Consider the following 20,679-nt stretch of genomic DNA (forward strand, 5'->3'; position numbering starts at 1 on the left):
GCCTGGTCCGGGGCTTTCGGTCACACCATGACTGCGATGTGCTCAGCTCAAGGTTGAGGATGAATCGATACAGTCATATGTGTAAGATCGTTATGCTTGGACTTCAGAAATTAATATTCTTTTTTAATGATCTTGCTTTGACCTCAAACCTGAGTGTATGTTCTGTATTCACTTAACCACAGGAGGCTAACCGCCTCCCAGCCAGGGACAGGAAGAGGATCATTCACTGCTTTTAGTGGCTTTCTCTGAGAAGATGGTCCTAGTCTAAATGGCACCCATGTCCCTAAAAGTGTTTCTCTCCCCCCCCCCCCCCCCCCCCCCCCCCACATCTCGTTCTCTCTCCCTCTGCCTCTCCAAAGACTCCTCTAAGTGCAGCATCTTGTTTCAGTAATTCAGCCAGGGCAGAGACAGTGGAGAGAGGAAAGTCATCGATTTCTCTCTCATTTGGTTCCTCCTAGACTTGCTGTAAGGCCTCTTGGGGAGTCCTGGACTATTGGACAGGACAATGTTATGGGAAAGAGTGTCATTGCGTTTAAGGTCATCGTTACACCAAGGCTTCACTTTGAGTGTATTTTTATTGGTGTGTGGAACAAAGTAGACAAACAAACAATGCTGCTGCCATTTCCAGGACGGCAGACATCAAGATATGCCCTCCCTTTTCATAACGGCATCGCCGCTCTGAATGATAGACAGAGATATCATGCACCACAGCAATGTGATCCACTGCAGAGATACACTCTGAAAATTGCAGCCGCGTACCAAGCTTTTAGTCAGGTCCATAGGTAAGCCTTGTGTCTATAAAAAGGCCCCATTGCTAAATAATTTAGAGGAAGTGCCTTTACTGTACTATTACTATTTCTGCTTCATATCATCTTTCCAAAATGAGGAAAAAAGGTGAGTGGAAAGAGAAACAGCCAAATGGCATGGACGAGAGGGGGTGGAATAATAGCGTGCCTTTGAGTTTCACTGCAATATTAGACATCCACCATTCTGCTAGCTTTCATATAGCAAAAAGTATATTTCATCTTTTAAAATTAGAGTATATCATTTAAATAATCAGCATTAGATTGACATCCCGTCTGTCCCAATAAGACTTTACATTATTGGTCACTGCCTCGGCTCTTCAGCCTCCCTACCTGGCCCTATCAACAGGTTCGTGGTGGGTTTAGCACCCTGTCTCCACTTTGCATCGCCTCTGTATTTGGGCCCTTTCTCGTTTCTAATTGCTCATTCTGTGTTTCAACTCCACGCCAGCCTGCTAAATTCTTAATAACAGTCTGTGACTCTCAGGTTGAGCCTCCATTCATTTACATCTGATTGAGATATTCCCGCACAAAACCAATTCAAAATGCAGTCCAACTACCTGCAGATCTTGGCATGTATTATTTTCAAAATAGAGATCAATCTCGTGTGTCATTACGAGTGCGGCGTCTGCAATACAAACAAGACAAATCTATCTATTGTTTATTACCTCCTCGAGCTTTTTACCCAGAGGGCAGAATAAGAGAGGGAGGGGCAGAGGTCAGCGTAATTACCATTCCCTCCCTCCTTGGAGTCAGACAGTGCTAAGACATGCATTGGCAAATTCCATGGCAGCATCGTATATCACATTACCATAAAGCCCCAAAGAGCTAACCTTTGTTCAATTCCATTTGATTCTAAGAGAGGAAAACAGTCTCACTGACAGCCCCATCCACCCTCAGTGTTTCATGAGTTCAGTTGTTTGTCTTTCAGTCTTGTGACTGCTCTTGCTAAAGATGTGCTATTCCAAAAATAAAGCGTCAGGGGACATGGGGGATCATTGAATCATCCAGGGTAGAATATCACATCATCTGGAGAGCTTCAAGGTTCAATCTCAAACTCTGCCTGGGAGGGAGTTTGTCTTGAAAATAACACACCATGTTTAGCTCCTAGCCACTTTATCTACGACAAAAATGTGCATTATATGTTTGCTTACATTCTGATTAACAGTTACACTGATTTACATTTGTTTCTGTGACAATTAATTGTGCGCTCCTGGTGTTATAGAATTCACCTGGAAGCACTCTCCATTTCGGCTTCTGTTGACGAACAACAAAGCGCTTGCATTTGCAGCATCAGTACACTCTAATATGCCTATTGACTGGAAATGAGAGCACCAGTGCTGACAGAATGTGAAATACTGTTACTGAGCAGAGGAGGCTTAGTGGCGATGTCTTCAGTCATGCTTAAAACCAGTGTCTTTCGCTCTTACTGGCAATCTTTAGGTGCCACGGAAGGACAAATGTTGCTACGCAGGATAAAAGAGACGGGGCAAACAGTAAGCTGACACACAGAAAGACATGCATAGACGTGAGAGATGTAGACAACATAGACTAAAGGCATGAAAACATAGGAATGGGCAAAGAGAGCAAAAGAAAGCCAAAGTGGAGCGATAGAAAAAGAAAAGAAAGAAAGAAAGAAAGAAAAAGAGATCTGTGAATTCCTCCTTCCTCCCGTGAGACCTCCCTTGATGCCAAGCATTCATCATCCAGCCTCTAATATCAGTTATTCTGTGGCTCCTCTGCTTACAGCAGAATTAATTTCTGCTTTAATTACTCTCATCGGCGGAATGCTGATGAAGGAGAGGGACGAGGCATTCTGGGACTCGGGCCTCATTCCACCGCTTTAATTTGAATGAATTCCACCCGGAGACGCTGGCAAACAACTGGCAGCCGAGCCCCGGGAGCCACTCTGGGACTGCGCAGAAGAGCTGCAGCCGTGGCCCCCACCAACCTAGCTACCTTGTGTGTGCGCGCTTATGAGCGATTTGCTCGCTTTGTGTGTATTACGCGGAGCACGTTGATTGCGAGCAAGGGTGAGCGTTGAAGTGAAAAGGCAGGGAGAAAGAACACACAAGACAAGCAGGGGAGGGGGGAACAAAACAACAGATCAGATTGATGGATTGAGGGACGGGTGTGTGTACAGTATGTGAGCATGTTTACAGTGTTTTGTGCGTGGGCGTGCGTGTACCTTAGTGCGCATGTTTGCATTCATATGAATGAGCTCGGCAATATGGGGGTGAGAAAGTAGAGCTGTAAACGATTTCACACAGAGAGAGACAGTGAGAACAGATCCATATGGACACGAAACATATGAAATATGAAGAACATCACTGACTGCAGCCCACTGTGAAACACAAGTGTTGGTTGGAGAGCAAAAAAAAATCATTAATAGTTAATTTGATTATTCCAGATATGGCACATCATCCTCCCCAACAAACCATCAGCTTGTGCATCATACAAGAACCAGCAGTATAAAAAGGAAAACTAGGAAATGACTGCATGAATAGAAAAGGGCTAGATGCACACAGTCCATGTTTGCATAATGAAAACAACTGCAGAAACAGTATAATATCACCGCGAAACCCCGGCAGAGGAGCAGAGAGAGGGGCCGTAATTGACTTTTCTCCAAGCCAGCTTGGTAGTTACAGAATGTAGCATATTGGATAAGGATTGTGATTGATTATGTGGGTCTGCCATACCGATTCGTTTGATTAAATGTAACCATGGGTTTCTTTTCCAAGCCCTAATGAAGCAGCAATTTGAAACTGAGAGACCGGAGGAGGCTGAGCCAGGCTGCCTTCAGCCCCACGTTGTCTATCTGTGTGTGTGTGTGAATAGAAGACTTCAAAACAGGAGTCATCCCAGCGTCCTGCCACTGTACCTCTTTTAGAATATTTTGTAGATCTCTTTCGATTAAATCAATTATAAAAACGAGCCAACTTATTTACAAAAACTCTTGATTCAATGCAAAAAGAAGTAGTGTTAAGCATAAGTGTTCTGCTGCCGGAATAGCCTGAAATAATAGAAAGATTGAAATTCAATGAATAATTGTGTGGCATGAATCTCTGCAGGGAAACACACACATATCCCCTCACAGCAGACTAACATAACTGTAATTAATATGTATGCTTGTATTGTATATGAGGAAGTTGCTTACAATCTGGGGTGAGTTTTAAAACCCACATGAATCCAGTAGCGCTTTTTAGACTTCATCCCACACAACACAATTCATCTCCTCCAATTTGATGTTCCGAAGCCATCCCTCCTCCAGTTCAGCAGAGGGCGGGGAGGTAGGTGGGTGTGACCTCCACTGACCCTGAAACCTCTGGACAGGTGGGCGGTGGCCTACGTGCACTGTCCGTTTTGGCAGCAGCTCTCTCCCACTCCGCGGCAGGGAGCTCAGGCCATGATGAGCAGCTGGGTCGCAAACACTAAGCACATTAATATCTTCTTAATGATAATAATCATTATGGCATAAGCACCTTCCCCAAAGTGGGAAGGCTCACGGATTGTGCCAGAGTAGCATCGTCGTTAAGGTAAAAAAAAAAAAAAAAAAAAAAAAAAAAAAAACGGAGATGAAATGACTCTTTTAATGGGCAGCAACTTACAGCCACCAGTATAATGCAGACACTAATGTAATAATGTGATAATGAGATACACCGAAGTCGTTAGGGAGACCAAAAACTCGATGAGAGCGGATGAATAAATAAAATCTGTACTTGAAACTGAGGTTGACACAATTAACACTGCAGAAATACATTATATGATACATACCGCATGCTGATGTGGACTTGACTGTATTACAGATATGTTTTAATGAGTACAAACTATCTCTAAGATTTCCGCACACTTCTAGGCCTCATTTCGGAGTCACAGGAGTGCCTCACCACCTTGTATCCCGGTGCCTTTGAATCCATGAAGTGCGACAGCGTTTCCCATATACTCGCCTCATTTAATATAACTGTCAGTATTCACCTATCACAGGCCATTATCTGTCTCATCCGCGTTCATTATTGAAGCTAATGATCTGTTGTCCTCTCTGCTCCCCATTGAAGGAGGACTACATTAAAAGTCTCTTACTAACTTAATTAGTAATTATAAATGTTAAAGATTAATCAGAGAGTGAGTGGCTTAAGGTTTGCGTCTCTAGGCGGCGGTGGGACAAATGGAGAGACAAAGAGGCCATGTCGCTTCAGTGTTCACACTCCGCTGTCATGCTGGAAATGGAACGAGACGCATAAAAAGAGGTGAAGCATGACCGCTTCACCTCCGATGAGCGTCACGTGTGTTGTAGCGGTGCGGTTGCACAAAGTTACAACGCCATACTATTTCAAAATTCAAAAATGTCTCATGTACAGGGAGAGCTGAGGTGCTTGGGACGCTCTTTAAGCTACAATTCTTCCAGCCAAATATAGATTGTTGTTTCATTTCTATAATCTACGAGCACTACTGTAGTGGTTTTAATGCCGTTACAGGAAGCAGCATTTAATATGGTAACCTATGATGCATGCAGTACTCACATTATCTCTTTCTAACAAGATGGAAATAGATCCCTTAATTAAATCCTGGGTGTACACTAATTCCTTACTAAATCTGCACCACTCTGACAATTCCACATCAGCAGCAGCGTGCACTCCAGTAAACATATAAGCACTGATATCAACATTAAACCTTAATAACTAATAAAGCTTTCATCCAGGGAGTTCCTGTGTGATTTCCATTAATGTTTGTGTGTGTGTGTGTGGGGGGGGGGGTGATCGCCCAGGACCATCTCCCTGTTTTCCGGCGCATGTTGACGCTCAAGCCAGGGGGTCGGTACTCTCGGTGCGGGGGGGAAAACAAGGAGGAACTTTAGTTGTGCTGAGTTGTGGGATGGAAGAGATGCAAATTGCTCTTCCGCCTGAACTGCAACCACATGTGTAAGAGAAACTGTTTGAATGTAAAAATTGTTAAGTTGGAGGATGTGCACTGGGCTCAAAGTGAATTTTACAGTAAACAACGATGGGTATCCATTTCGCAGCTCTGCCCTCTCTCTCTCTCTCTCTCTCTCTCTCTTGTAGAGGAGAAATGGCGGTGCTTTGACTGTTGAGCAGGGAGTCCTATCACACAAGACACACAGAGTGGGGTGATGGCGGGGGGCTGGCCGGTGGCCCGCAGCACCTGAAACCTATTAGAGAGCTTTGGAACATTCCACAGGGTTCTTCCACTTTGGCCAGAGGGCATCGTAAAGGTCCTCGCAGAGAGGGTCGGAGCGACTCAGACGCCGACAAACAGCCAGCAAGGTGAAACACTAAAAAGTGCGTGACATCCGAGCATATATATATATATATATACTGTATATATATAAAGAGAGAGAGAGAGAGAGAGAGAGAGAGAGAGAGAGAGTATGATGGAAGTATTTTTATTGTCATTTGGAAGACAACATGCGGCTTCCACCAGATCCCTAACTTGCCTGTTGTCCCTGCTGAAATGAAAAAGGTGGTCTACGGACAACGATAACATTTTCTGCACTTAGACTCGCATGGAATTTGTCTTCATAAAGGAACACTATGATTAAAACATTTACCATTGGCAAGCCAAGCAAAACTTTTATCAACTTTTTATCAAATGGTTTGCCATCTGGACTTAAAACAGTAGGGGCCCAATAGTGCGCTGACACTAAAAACAAACATGCATAAACACACACAACCTGCTGCCAAATATCTTGCAGATAGCCTTATCTTCTCCACTATGTGTGTGCGTGTGTGTGTGTATATGTGTTTTAGTGGTACCAAGGCCCATCTCTTTGGCTGGATCTGTGTCGATGCCTCAGTGTTATGCTCACTGGGTTTAGCTCTATGGGTGTCTGTGGCCTCTCCTCTGGCCGCCCGTGTCCATTTGCTCTGCGGGTATGGCAGGCCCGAGCTGACAGATGGCCGCCCCTCTCCATTCCGCTCCAGAGTAACACAGTAACTGGTTTTTCCTCCGCCGTTGACCTTGCCACAGCCAGCCAGCAATCCAGGCTGGCACTCGGCCTGTCGAACAGGAGGGTAATGAAGTCCAGCGCTGCTCACATGATTATTAAGGCTTTGACGCTGGGGGGCCTTTCAGAACCCTATCCCCCTCCCCTCTCCTCCCCTGTCTGCCATTCACACAGCCAAAGTTCGATGAGGATAGTAATTCGTTACATGGTACTTTGTAAAACCACCATTGTGCACTATAAAAAAAGCTAAAACTTTTTGTTAGGGGGGGGGGGGGGGGGGGGACTACTCTTTTGTAGTCTGTTTGCATTCTAAAACAAACCTCTCCGCACCTATGAAGCGTACTTAACAACAATTTAGCGAACAACATTGAGACTCCGTCCTATTCGGTAGCATTTGAGAGCTACTGGTGTCCCAGCGTGCATGTCATTCCACAAACACACCAAGTAAGAGCCCCGACACAAAGTTAGATCAAATCACTGCCACGCTGCCATTGGTGCTGACAGCCTCTAAAAGCAATGCAGCTCAGCAGCGGCGCTCCACTTGACTCTCACTGTAATTCCCCCTTACCGCAAGCATCTCTAGGCACGCTCGGAACCCTGGTCCCATCAGGGCTAGGCTGGGATTTGAGAGGTGTAGGTTGCAGTGCTGACCTTTACTAAGGCAGGACTGTCTGTTTGCACTTCTCCCATAAGCCCCCCTCCAGTCAGACTGCTAAGCAACCCCATCAGACCAGGGGTGCGCGTGCACCTACGGCCTTGGTGACATCTCGGAGACCACTGGGAGGTAAAGTAATGCAGAGGTTAATTCTGATCATCCAGTATTTATGGGCTTCACTTCAGAACAAGGGTTGGCATTAACACTCTAAAGGAGACATCCCTCCTGTATATCAATAAAACATAGCCAGAAGCACAGGAAGAGCCTACCTTTATTCAGGTCGGGCCAAGTCCCCAACTAGACTTGCATAGCAGTTGTTTTTTAAAAGTACATTTCATTAGATGATGTCTTAAAATTCAAAAAATAGAATTGTAGGATTCATACAAATCTGTATTATGTTTTCCAATGACTAGCTCAACGAACGGGCTCAGTTCAACCAATCACGGGGAGGAATTTGCCCCGGATCGCCATGGTGACATCAACCTGCCAATTGCAATGCAGCAAGGGGCAAGCGAGTGTTCGCTCCGAGTTTGTACAAACAGGCTGTATGAACTGAGAGCATCAGATATTTTCTCACATGTTGGCCTAGTCTGTGAAGTGTGGGGAAATGTCAGGAAAATCAATAGATAAGGACCACATCAGCCTGAGCTTGTCTGGCCTAGCAACAGAGCATCCCCATGGTGATGTCAATTACCTCTGCTTTACAACAAAAAACACCAGGAAGAGCAAAACAGTCTCTGCAATGCTGTAAAACTTTTAATGCAGTCTCCTGGTTGCATTGAGGAATTTGTAAGAAACTTTGTTTTTCCACCCAGACAGGTAGGTAACACAGTGAATGTGAGAATCTTATTGATGTTTTTTTTTTTTTTTTTTTTTTTTGCAGCTCACTCCGTTTTCTATTCTCCTCATGGACGCCACATTAGTCAGGGAGAGGTATAATGTAACGAGCAGTAAGGTGCGCATAATTGCATATTAGCAGCAACACACTTGGCTGCACGGGAGGTGACTGCGCTAACGAACAGAGAGGCGTTATTAATCACCAATTAATAAAAGCAGGCAGATATCACACTCGCTATATGGCACGCATGGTTTCCTTTGTTTCCACTGGCTGGTCCAAGCCTGTTCTCTTATTTATTTCATAAGATTGATCCTGTTCCTGTGCCGTGTTGTCTATTGAGTTCTGACTCTGATCCAACCCCCTAGGAGTCAAATGAGGAGTGTTTGGCCATGTTTGTTAGCAGATTACATGTGTGTGTGTGTGTGTGTGTGTGTGTGTGTGTGTGTGTGTGTGTGTGTTGCTCTATGAATGAGGGAACACCAACAGACACTCCTAATCAAAGAGGATTACAGAAAAGAAATAAAAGAATGAAAATACCAAATTCTGTTTATGCACAAGGACGAAAAAAAGAAACACTTAATGGAGTAGTAAATGTGTCGCCACCAGGGCAGAGACAGTGATGGAGACCATGTAATCAACACACACAGGCCAAGTTGCTCTAGGGGCCCAAGACAAGAGGATATGTGTCAAGGATAATTTGCAGCCTTTAGCAAAAAAAAAAAACAAGCCTTCCAGCTTCAAATACTGTTACAGTGTGCCTCCTGTCTGTTGCCCCACTGACAGCCAACGCAACGTGTGCTTTGCCAGGTTGGAGCGCAGTAAATATGAAAATGTAAGAGCTAGATAGTGAGGCAGGGGAAAATGGAGAGATAGCGGCCTGAGAGAGGGGGGGGGGGAAGCAGAATGAGAGAACAGAGAGGAGGAGGAGAAACTAGAGGAGAGCTAAAGGCCTCCCTCTCTCTCTCTCTCTCTCTCTCTCTCTCCTCTCCAGCTCCGTAACGGCCCACAGTGCCTGCTTCACACAGAGCGGCCAGCTGTACAGCAAATGTGCCTTTCCCCTCTCCGCCCCCGAACCTTTCCACCCCTCCAGTGCCCCCCCTCTGCCTGGGCCGACCGGGCCACCGGCTCCTCTCTGTGAGAGAAGGCTCCTCCCTGACTTGGCTTGGAGCTCAGCGCTGTCAACGACCCAAAAAAAAAAATCGGTAGAGGTGACCCCAAAAACACTTTTCTGGGATGAGGTTTGGTTTGTTTGTTTACAGTTGTCCTTCGGAGCGCTGCCACCTTGGCAGTAGCCGCTCGGAGCAGACAGGAGTGAGATGACAATTGAATTGAAAGCAGATATAACAGGAAAGCAAAAACCCGTTTCACCTTTAAAACCCTTTAAGACAGAGGCTGTGCTTCTAAAACTTGTCAGGGCTCTGAAAATCCACACAGGGACATTTGAAACAGTGCGATAAATGGGCCAAACATACCCCCCCCATGAGGCTCCAAATGTCATAGTTTACAGTGGGGTCAAAGTGAAGCAATGGGGTAGCATGATGGCATGCTGATAAAAACCAAACAGGCTTTTGTGTCAATGAAAGACCTTCAAAGGTCCTCTTGAAAAAAAAAGAAAAAGAAAAAGGACGACTTTGTGAAAGCGCTGTGATTTTAAAACATTTCCGTCCCAATGCAATTACTACAGATCAAGACGGAAAATTGAACTGCAGGACAGATTTGTTTTTTAATCTCAAGGAAAAAAAATAGAAATAAAAAGGTTTGATAGTGACTGCAGCAGCTGAAAGCTGTATAAATCTGTGTGTCTCTAGAGAAAAATCGGACACCCTCAATTCTGTAAGTGAGCCATGCCAAAAAAACTCTAAACTAAAGAGTGGCCAGCTGTCTTCTGGCCTGCTATTAAATTGCTCCTTGGATGGTGGCGATATCATTTTTTTCTCCATAGGAGTATCACACCAGGTCCCCAAACAGAGCGACCAGCTGTACAGCAAATGTGTACTGATCCATCTGGGCCCTAGCAGGCTGCGGCCTCCATCTTAAAACACGTGGGGCCGTTCACAGGCTTGGCTGGGGCTGTTCTGCCACACACCCCTCTGCACCCATGGCCACCCCCTTCTCTTTCATTTACCTCTATTATCATAGTAAATGTTGAGTAGCTGGGCACCAGAGCTGTGCTTTAAGTGTGAAGCAGGACCGCCGTCGTCTGAGTGTAATGTCCACGCATCAAAATGTGCTGGCAGTCGTACAGCAGCGGCAGCCACCAGCACCTCAGACCGATGAGAGGAGGTGGAGGCAGAGTGCACTTGGTTTAGGGAGACTATTGTATTACAAAGGCAGCTAATATGGACTTGTCTGGGTGAGACGGGCTCAGGTTTTGTTGTTCCATACACTTAGCACTATGGTTATGTCACGGCACATCACTATATATAGAGTTATCAGTGTGAACGGACACCATGGAGCGGGGCACGGATGAAAACAACACCCCTATGAATCCAGCGTCTGCTCCATTACCTACGCTAATAACGCTGACAGCTGAGCGGAGATGACCCCAGCCCCCTGTTTCCCCTCTCCTGTGCAGATGGCCATTAAAAGGAGAAAGTGTCCCCTTTTCAGTAGAGAAGGTATTTAGAGCTTTTCCTAATGACTATTTTTTTTTTCTGTGTTTTTGGCCCAAATTGGCTTTGCAGTGATTACAGGCTGGATTGAATTTAACCCCATTCTACTTGTTAAAAAGTGACCAATTCTTCAGAAGCTGTATAAAACCAAGAGATCACCGTTAGTGTTGTTACGACTAACCTCGATGCAAAAGTTTGTCCATACGCCTCTTCAGTCAAATCTATCTTTCTTTATTCAATTCGGTTCCATTTTAGTTTCTTTGTTTTACAAAATGCAGCCACTCCTTGACAACTTCCATCTTTCTACCAAATTTTCATCACGATGAGTTTTGTTTTCTCCGCATTTTAGAGATCCCGAAACAAATGAATGTAACAGAAACCCTTTTGAGGAGTCTGATGAAACCTGTGATCATGTTGAATACAAAGCAACGGCATATCAGAGAAGTAAGACATCAGACAATAACCCAATCACCTATCCTCCTGTTATCTTAAGCTGTCTCAATTCCACTATTATGGGGGAACTGTGTGCTTGTACGGCTGACAGACATAAAATAACCAGTAGGGGGGTTTGTTTTCTACCCTCACAGTGTGCTCCGTGCCTGCCTTTGCGAGAGAAAGGACTAATGCTGGCATGGTACTGTATTAGGCACCCCCAGTAGAATAGTGGGTGAGCAGATCGCAAAGATGAATACAAAATACACACCTACACACTCTCAGCTCGTCTCTCTCCTTTGCAAATACACCGAAGCATCAAAATCACAAATCACATGCTTCTGATTGTTTATGCACAAACAGTGGGTCCCTGATAGAATTGCCTACCGGTCCTGATAGAATTGCCCACCGTGTTTAAATTCACCTGCGCCTAGAAGCGTGTCCCAAACAGAGAGGCGGTTTGGTTCCAGATCAATGAGTCTCTCTCCCACTGAAGACAACAGATAATGCAGTGTAATGAAAGAGCCGCCAAACGAGCTGAATAAATGAATGAATAAAGGAACGTGAGACTGGAATTCAGACGCCTACTTACTGCAGGCAAGAAAACCTGTTTTCCAATTGTCTGTTCTCTACAAATTATTCTGCCTGCATACGAATGACAACCAAAAGTGAAGACGTTTTGAAAACCTGGAGGTTAGTCTTACACCAGCACTCTTTGTTTAAGAATCTTGTCGAAGAAAATCAGAAATTTGGAATAATTTTGTGAAACACGGTGTAATAAAATTAAATATCCATTTTTTCAGTTGATTTGACGTCATTAAATGTATGAAAGTATTTTTCCAAATGTTGTATTCAGATCTCAGTCATCTGAACAGACTACTTAAGTGAAAAGGCACGAGAAACAAACAAACAAAATAATGTACAGTAGCAATGTGGAGATTTTTCAAAAACTGTGGAATAATAGTTGGAATTTTAAACAGTTTGAATAAAATCTGTTTTGGTATTTTAATATTTCAATAATCTGTATATTTCCACTACTTCAAACGACCTCCATATAGAGTGGTTTGAAGTGGAGAGATTCTGCTCCACAAGCATGCACACGTACTATTTTATACCATTCACATGCATGGGGAAATGAAGGTGATGGGTTTATAAATGCACAACACTGGGGATGCAGTTGATGGTCAAAATATTAAAATAATTCCACCTATTTGGTGATGTGATCCAGATACTTGTGAGCCTGAATGAGACAGGGTCAAATATTTTATTACATATATCACATCAGTCCTTAGATTGTGATTCACCTTTTTAAAAAAGGATGAAAAAGTATGAAATTTTTCCAAAATGATCAAATACTTGTGAAATTAGGGGAATTTTCCTTAATGATTTGCATACTGTATCGATGATGGTCACAAAAATTAATCATTCCCGCTAACATTTAAATCGCACACCTAAAAGCCAAATTGATTTAATATATGCTACAATGTAGAGAAACATATCTACAAAGATATTACACAAGGACTGTTTTAGTGACTTTGTTCCAGAAGAGCAACAGAGACCATAATGAATGAAAAAAAAAAAGAGTTATCTCCTACCCAGCATGTGGTTGGCCACATGGACCTGGATGTCCCATTCACTGTAGAACACCATCTGACATTTGATGCACTGGTATGTCTTCTTCTGAAAATAAGACCAAAAGGAAAGGGATTATTATAAACAACATAGCAATACAAAACACTTTGTGAAACTCAGCATGTTTTAATGAACTTTTCAACCTAATTCAATGCAATACTAAACAACAATACCTCTTCAGTTTGTGAGGGACTGGCTCTGGGCATGGGGGACACCTGTGGGGTCTTGAGCTGCCCGCCGTTGCTGTCCCCAGCCTGTTCCCGATGCACTGTCTGGACATGGTTTTGCAACTCTGCCTCAGTCTCAAACTTCACATTACAGCTGGTGCATCGTGTCTTGGCAGCGGATAATGAGGATGTAGAACAGGATGAAGATGATGAAGAGACAATTTTGCCTTTCCCGTCTCCAGGGCTGAGCCTCTCCCCCTGGATCCATGCGGCTGTAGTTGTTGCTGGGGTGGTGGCTCCACCATGCTGCTGCTGCTGTTGCCTTCCTCCGTTCATCGTTGGACTAGAGCTCTTGGAGCCAGCTGCTGTTACGCAGGATGCACAGAGTCCGTAAGGCAGCCCGTTGATGTCCAGCTTCACCAGGTCTAGCTTGGACCGGAAATCTTTCAGGCAAGAGGCGCACTTGAAAGGTTTTTGGAAATGGTGTTGCTGCTGGTTATGAGAGATCATATTGCTGCGGCCTATGGGTTGGTGGTTGCCGGACATAGTGCCTGTCTTTTGCATGTGGAAGGTACCATGGATCTTGAGCTCCAATGTAGAGGTGACTGTCTGCATGCACACCACACAGCGGAAACCTGTCAGGGAGTTCCTCAGGTCAGGGTGCATCTGGCAATGCTCCAGGAAGTCCTCCTCACTATGCAGTGGCATTTTACAAATGCGGCAGCTGCCTGTGTCCAGACTCTTGCTATGGGTGACCTTGTGCTCAGTAAGGGTGAGCAAGGAAGGGAACCTCTCCCCACAGATGGGGCACATATAGTGTTTGACAGGCCCAAGGTGGGTCTGCATATGTTCCCTCAGCCCAGGCTCAGAGAAGAAGGTGCGGGAGCAGACATTGCACTTGTGGGTGCCCTTTATCATGTCAGCTTTCCTTTTCATCATGGCACTCTCACCAGGGCGTATATTGTGGTCCCTCAACTGGTGGTTAGTGAGGAGTGAATCCATGGTGTAAGATGCCCCACAGATGTCGCACGCAAACATGGGATCTGCAGTGTCCACCTCTTCCTCACTTCCATCATGGTTGTTATGTGGCTCCACCACGGATCCTACTGCTACCCCTGAACCATGGCTGTTGGTTAGGAGACCATGTAGCTCAGCATCTTCTTTAGGCTGGCCATCCACAGCACTTCCAGTAGAACCATTAGCACCACAGTTCTGTGCCTTTCCCTCAAACACACAGTGTTTCTCCCTCAAATGCTTCTCTAAAAGGACAATGGCATGGAAGGCCTTACTGCAGAAGCGGCAGTTAAACTTCTTGCTGTGGGTCGTGATGTGGCACTGCAGCTCCACCTCCGTGCCGAAGGACTCCCCACAAAAAATACAGCGGTGGGCACGGCCCTGGTTTTCCAGATGGCTGTGTTTGACATGTAGCTGTAGGTCAGCCTCATGCCTGAAGTCCCAGTTGCAGGAGGTGCAGCGATACACCTTTTTCTCATTGCTGTGCTTTACGGCCAGGTGGAGCTGAGTAGACACCTTTGAGTCAAACACCTCCTGACACAAAGTGCAACGAAAGAACACAAAGGTGTGCATGTCGAGTAGGTGCTTCTGTAGGTCATCCACTGAAGTGAACTGCTTGTCACAGCTCTCACAGATGTAATACGTGGAGGTAATAGTGAAGTGAATCGTCACATGCTTCAACAGGGACTCCTGGTTGGGGAACTCTTTGTTGCACTGTGGGCAGGTGAGTTGAGGCTGCATGCCATCCAGATGAGTTTTTAGGTGTGTCTGGAAAAGGTCTAGACTGGTATACTTGGCTCCACACTGGTTACATATGAACTCACCGGTAGAACGTGAGGCTGAGCCTCCTTGTTTAAGCATGGTTTGTTCCACAGATATTGGTGAAGAGGGGCTGAGAGTGCGCATGGATTTCTTTCCATTGTTGATGTAGTTCAGTGCCAGTGGAATGTTCTTGTGATTCTCCTTGATATGCTTGTTGAGCTTCAGAACACTGTTGAATATTGGGGAATTGGTGCAGTACGAACAGGAGTACACCTCTACTATAGACTCCTTGGGAGTTACAGCCAGGGGGGAGTCAAAGCGCAGGCTTCCCCCATCACAGTGAGTCTGACGAACATGCTCCTCCAAGGTATTCTCTGTCAAGAACCCCATGAAGCATTGGGGGCAGAAGAAGGCATTGCTCTCCTTTGCCACAGGACTGGGAAAGCCATGGGAGCAGCGAATGTGTTCCTGTAGGCCGTTGAGGTCATTCAATACCTCAGGGCAGAAGTTACACTGAAGGAGGGGATCAGGCAAGCTGGCTAACAGTGCAGCATGGTCTTCTGCATTGTGGACCTGCTTAAGATGTTCATTTAGATTTAGTAAAGAGGGCAGAACCTCCAAACAAAACTGACAAGTATGAGCCTGTTCTGGCTTGTCCAGATGCATGGTTCGCAGGTGAATTTGAAGCACAGCCAAACTGGAGAACACATGCTTGTTGCAGTAGATGCAACTGTAGGAGACTTTAGGCTGTTTGGAGGAACGACCTCCCATATCCAATGTGTTTTGAGCCGCCCTCTTTCTCCTCCCCCTTGTCTTGGGCACAGGTGGCGCCGTCTCCACCATTGTGGAGCTGTCGACAGAGAGGTTGGAGTCAGGAGTGGTGCTAGAGACAGAGGTGTAGCCTACGGTCAGCAAAGAAGGGCTGTTGCTATGGTTACTAGATTCGGGGAGCTGGTGGATGTCCATGTGAGCATAGAGGTCCTCGACAGACAGAAAGTGCTCAGAGCAGATAGCACAGGAGTGGCCCTTCCTGTCTCGGCTGTGGGCCTGGTCAATGTGGGTCAGCAGGGTTCCCTCGTCACTGAAGGGCTCATGGCAGTAAATGCACTGCAGGGTGGCACCCAGGCCTCCATCCTCTGATGGAGAGCACTCAGGGTGGCACTCCGCGATGTGCCTCTGGAGCTCCTCGGGGACATCAAAGCCCTCCTCACAACGGCTGCATTTGCGAGTTTCCTTCAGCTTCCATTCATCAGCTCTAGAAAGGCTTGAGCTGCTGCCATCTTTGCCCCTTTCGTGTACTTGCATGTGGCCGTGGAGAGAGCTGGAGGAAAGGAAGCCTCGGCGGCACACAGGGCACTTGTGGGGTTTGTTAGAGGCGTGAGTTTTCATGTGAATTTTGAGGTGATCACTGCGGGAAAAGGCAGAGTCACACTCTCCACAGTGGTACTTCTTATCACCGGTGTGTAGCTTGACGTGCCGATCTCGACTGCGCTTGTGCTTAAACAAGCGACTGCAAAAGGTGCAGTTGAAAGGGAGTTTATCCCCGTGGCTCTGTTCGTGGCGCTTGAGGAAGCTTAAGCGGCTGAAGGACTTGTCACAGAACTGGCATGGGTATGGCAGGCCAGGGCCCCCTTCGTCCTCGCCAAAATCGTAGTCCTCGCAGTGTCCTGGAGAAGTCTGATCCTTACTGGAAGGAGATGATGCTGGCCAAGAACACGATGGGTCATCCTCAAGATCAGCACCGTCTGGATAGAAAGACAGAAAGAGGGAAGAAGAGAGAAAAGAGGGTATCGGGGGTATTTCAGAGGGAAAAGGATGGAGAGAGAAGGAGCGAGTGAGTAAGCGAGGTGTTTTGTAAGACTGTATTAGCAAGTCATTTGTCTCACTCTTTTGAATAGAAAAGGTGGGCCCCCGTGCTGTTATTTGTCATAGTAATAATATGGTTGTGGTGTATGAATTTAGAATTCTTTGCAACTTAGACAATTATTTCTTCAGCGGAAACAATACCTCTCCTTAGGTGTTATCTAAAAAGTTACACTTATATATGCAATTTAAAGTATAATTAGAGAAGAGAATAAGTGGAAATACTTTTACCACAATTAACCTTGTATGTGGCCATGTAATGGCTTAGCCCACTGTGACTCAAAACACAATCTCTCTGACATTTAAAGCCAACACAGGACAATGGGTGTACTTTAGGATGTAAACCCGGCATGAGGTAAATTAGAACATTTCTATTATTCCCTGAACAATTACTAGAATATTTTTAAAAAACAAGAGCCCTTGAAATGACCTTAAGACAAGAGGGGGGGGGGAAGCAGGGAAAAGCAGTTCTCAAGAGTGAAAGAAAAGATTAAATGTGCAATTTAGACCACAGTAGTGCATAGCCTTTAGGAAGCCTCCACTGCAAAACAGATGATTTTCATGAAACATGGGTCTTTCAGGACATCAGTCAATAGATATCAGATTAAAGAATATGCATTATTATCATATTTGTCTGTGGGGTCTGCGCTAAGCCGTGAGGCAACTGATACAGGATGGATGAATGTGCCATGTGCTGATGCAGAGGGGGGCAAGGAGGGGACAGGGAAACGGATAGGGGGAAGACAACCGAGTGGCTAACTATCTCACTCAAGGACAAGCAGGTGCAGAGAATGACCAGGGAACACCAGACAACTGACAATGCAGCCCCCATTTGTTTTACAAACACTTTAATGTGTCCCTTTACAAACCGCTTCTATGCCAACATTCCATTCCCCTGGTTCACTGTACAGCGATATGAATGGAAAACACGGGACACCACTTTCCACAAGTTCAAAAGGTTACAGACCACTTGTTCCCGCTGCCGAATTCTAAGTGCTGTGAACTTCCTTACCTAAATAAAACAAAGTAATCCCAAACCCTTCAGAAAAAAAAAACTGTGTCAAAAGGCCAAAACTTGGAATGGGAAAAACAAGAGGAAACTGCAAAGATTTATGAGTGGGGCGAAGGAAAAGCACAAGCTCTTTCCAGGATCCAACCTCTGTTCTCTCCTTCAGCTGACAAATCTTAGTCTCTCTCTCTCCCCTCGCTGTTGTTTTTGTTGGGCGATCTGCCCTTTGTCAGGATATCATGCCCTCTTTGAGCACTTACCCCCATCAGGGCCTATCTTCAGGAAACAGATGGGGTCGGAGGCCATTCCCTTGCCCCTGCAAACTGCTGAAAGCAGCACATTGAGACCCCACCTCCACATCGTGGCCCTCCCGGAAACCTCCCACCCCTGGCAAGGCGCCCACTCTGCACACACATCTCACTCAAGGAGCGAACCTTGCCTGATTTACTTGCTTTATCTCTCAAACATGTCTCAATGTTTTCTCTCTCTCTCACTCTCTCTCTCTCTCTCTCTCTCTCTCTCTCTCTCTCTCTCTCTCTCTCTCTCTCTCTCTCTCTCTCTCTCTCTCTCTCTCTCTCTGGTGTGAGGGAGGATGGGTGACTCAGTGCTATGCCCTCCTCCACAGAGGGGGCGGATCTGCCCTCACTCATACTGCCTCCCAGGGTATAGGAGGAGAAGACAGTGCAAGAAGAATGACCCCAGCCAATGCCTTACAGTCAAACATATTGGCTTGGAGACAATAGTATAAAACAAACAAATAAATGGGGCCGTATACAAGGCTAAATTAGATTCTACTGTCTTAAATGAGGATGTCTTTGCCTTGAGACATTACTAAGCTGTCAGGACAACCTCCTTGCATTTTTTTTTTTGTTTGTTTACTGGATGTAGATAATTTATTTAGTGCCTTAGCTTCAATAACACATACATACATAAAGCCGTATCTGTAGGGGACATGTGGGGGTCGAAAACATTGCTTGAGTTCAACTATCAGCTGACATGCTGAGATGGGCAAATAGCTATGTTGATATTAGGTTTTTGAAATATTACAGAGGCTGCTGTATACTGAAATAACACCGTCACATTCATATTACAGAGTAATGATGTAATCAATTGGTCTCTAAGTTACACCTATTAACACTATTCAAGGTGTCATCATACTAGGGGATGCACCGATTGAGATGTTTCAGTTCCAATACCGATACCTAGCCTTTGGGTACCGATCGGATACCAGTGTTTAATTAATAAGCTGTATGCCTTAATGTGTGCATGTGACTGGGATCATTCTTTTATGTGTAAGGCACAACATCAGGCTGAATGTAACAAATTTATATCATATTTTGTCCAACAGCAACTTGATAGAAAATATTCAAAATAAACAGAAATTATGATTATGAGTGTTCATCCTACTGTTATGGCCATCAGAATGCTATGACCTTCATAGTGAGACTTACTATAGTTTTACACTCTCTCACACACACACACAGACACAGACACAGACACACACAAAAAGCAAGGGTGCACACACTGCACACTCACTCACAGTAGCAAACTATGTGCAGACATACATGTACACATAGAATACACAAGATACAAGCGCAATGGCCGAAACAAGTGTGTGAACAACTGTAGATGAAAGAGCAATCTTCCTCAGGAGACCCCAAGAGGAAACAGAGAGAGAGACTTGTTTTTTTCCCCTTCTTCACCCAGACAAGAAATGCCCAGGCCTCAGCAGCAGCCTGAGTAAATAAAAGAGCGGGCCTTACTTCCCTGTCTCTCGGGCCGGGGGCCTGTGCACGCCAGCACTCTCTGTGCTGCTGCCAAAGGGGATGCTGGGGCCTGAAAAACTACACCCTGCAGCTGAAGGGCTGTCTTTGTTGGTCTGCCAAGGCCTTCCTGAGCATCCTCCAGCCAACAGCCTGTCACGTCCTGGGAGGAAGACCTCCATCTTAAGGCCTGTCCCTCTCTGGGAGTTCTGTCCCCCCCCCCCCCCCTTGCTCTTTTTAAATGCCTCCTATATGGAACAAAACAACCTCATTTGGAGAGCTCCTATAGGGGATGGCAAAAAAAATGTGCCATAGCCATATTTACGAGTAAGATATGAATTCAGCCTCAAGCTGCAGTACACAAAAACTTTTTAAGAATAGAATAAAAAAGTGTTGCCCGACAAGTTCAATGTATCAAGGAATGATACAGTAAATAAAGACATCTGAAACGGCTCTCTACAAATTAGTGTTTCTTTTTTTCTCTAACTGCAAATGTAACCACTAAAAATCCCCTCTTCACACGCAGGTCTCAGTTTCCTCGCAGCCAGTCTGAACTACTCTTTGTGCACCACTTCCTCTATGTTCATTTATAGCACCGTCTCCCAGAGTAAATACTCCTGTTCAAATAAGATCGTTAATGCTGGGAACAGGCCATTTCTGTACACGGCGGCACAGCTTTCAAAACCCCTGAAGAATGTTTTGATTTATGCAATTAATGTATTTGAGAATTAGCAAGATATATGGATATATTTTTAGGAGAGTAAGTCATTAATTTTCCTGATGACATTATTTCCCTTTGGACTATAATACATATGGCGGAAAAATACTGTCTCTAAATTTTAAATGCGAAATAATATGGTTCATTTGAAAAGAATGATTACAATTCAATTCATTGCAGACAAAAATATATGTGAGCGTTTGGTGATGGAATTAGAGAAACCCCTAACGCCTATTATGTATTTATGCCAGAAATCAAAGAGACAGACAAAAAAACGTATAATTAATTATCATCTTAGATGTTTTTATTTATTTAACCTTTATTTAGCCAGGATAATCCCATTGAGATTTTGAATCTCATTTTCAAGGGGGTCCTTGGAAAAAAAAACGTATTCGGGCTGAAGTTAGGATGTTTGGTTTTTACATTTGGTGGAGAAAAATCCTCAATCT

The 20,679-nt window shown here is 45.0% G+C and overlaps 1 protein-coding gene across 1 annotated transcript in view; it reads right to left on the bottom strand.

The window, feature by feature from the left end:
• Positions 1–20,679, bottom strand: part of LOC306705965 (zinc finger protein 521-like) — a gene marked incomplete at its 5' end in the record, with an annotated part of 88,737 nt that overhangs the window by 31,880 nt on the left and 36,178 nt on the right. The window contains 2 exons of the mRNA XM_079172872.1: positions 12,898–12,982; positions 13,108–16,622. Coding sequence (XP_079028998.1) covers positions 12,898–12,982; positions 13,108–16,622 — 3,600 coding nt within the window. The remainder of the gene's footprint in view (positions 1–12,897; positions 12,983–13,107; positions 16,623–20,679) is intronic.

Source organism: Pholis gunnellus, assembly GCF_910591455.1.
Source record: "Pholis gunnellus genome assembly, chromosome: 14".
NCBI classification, from domain to species: Eukaryota; Metazoa; Chordata; class Actinopteri; order Perciformes; family Pholidae; genus Pholis; species Pholis gunnellus.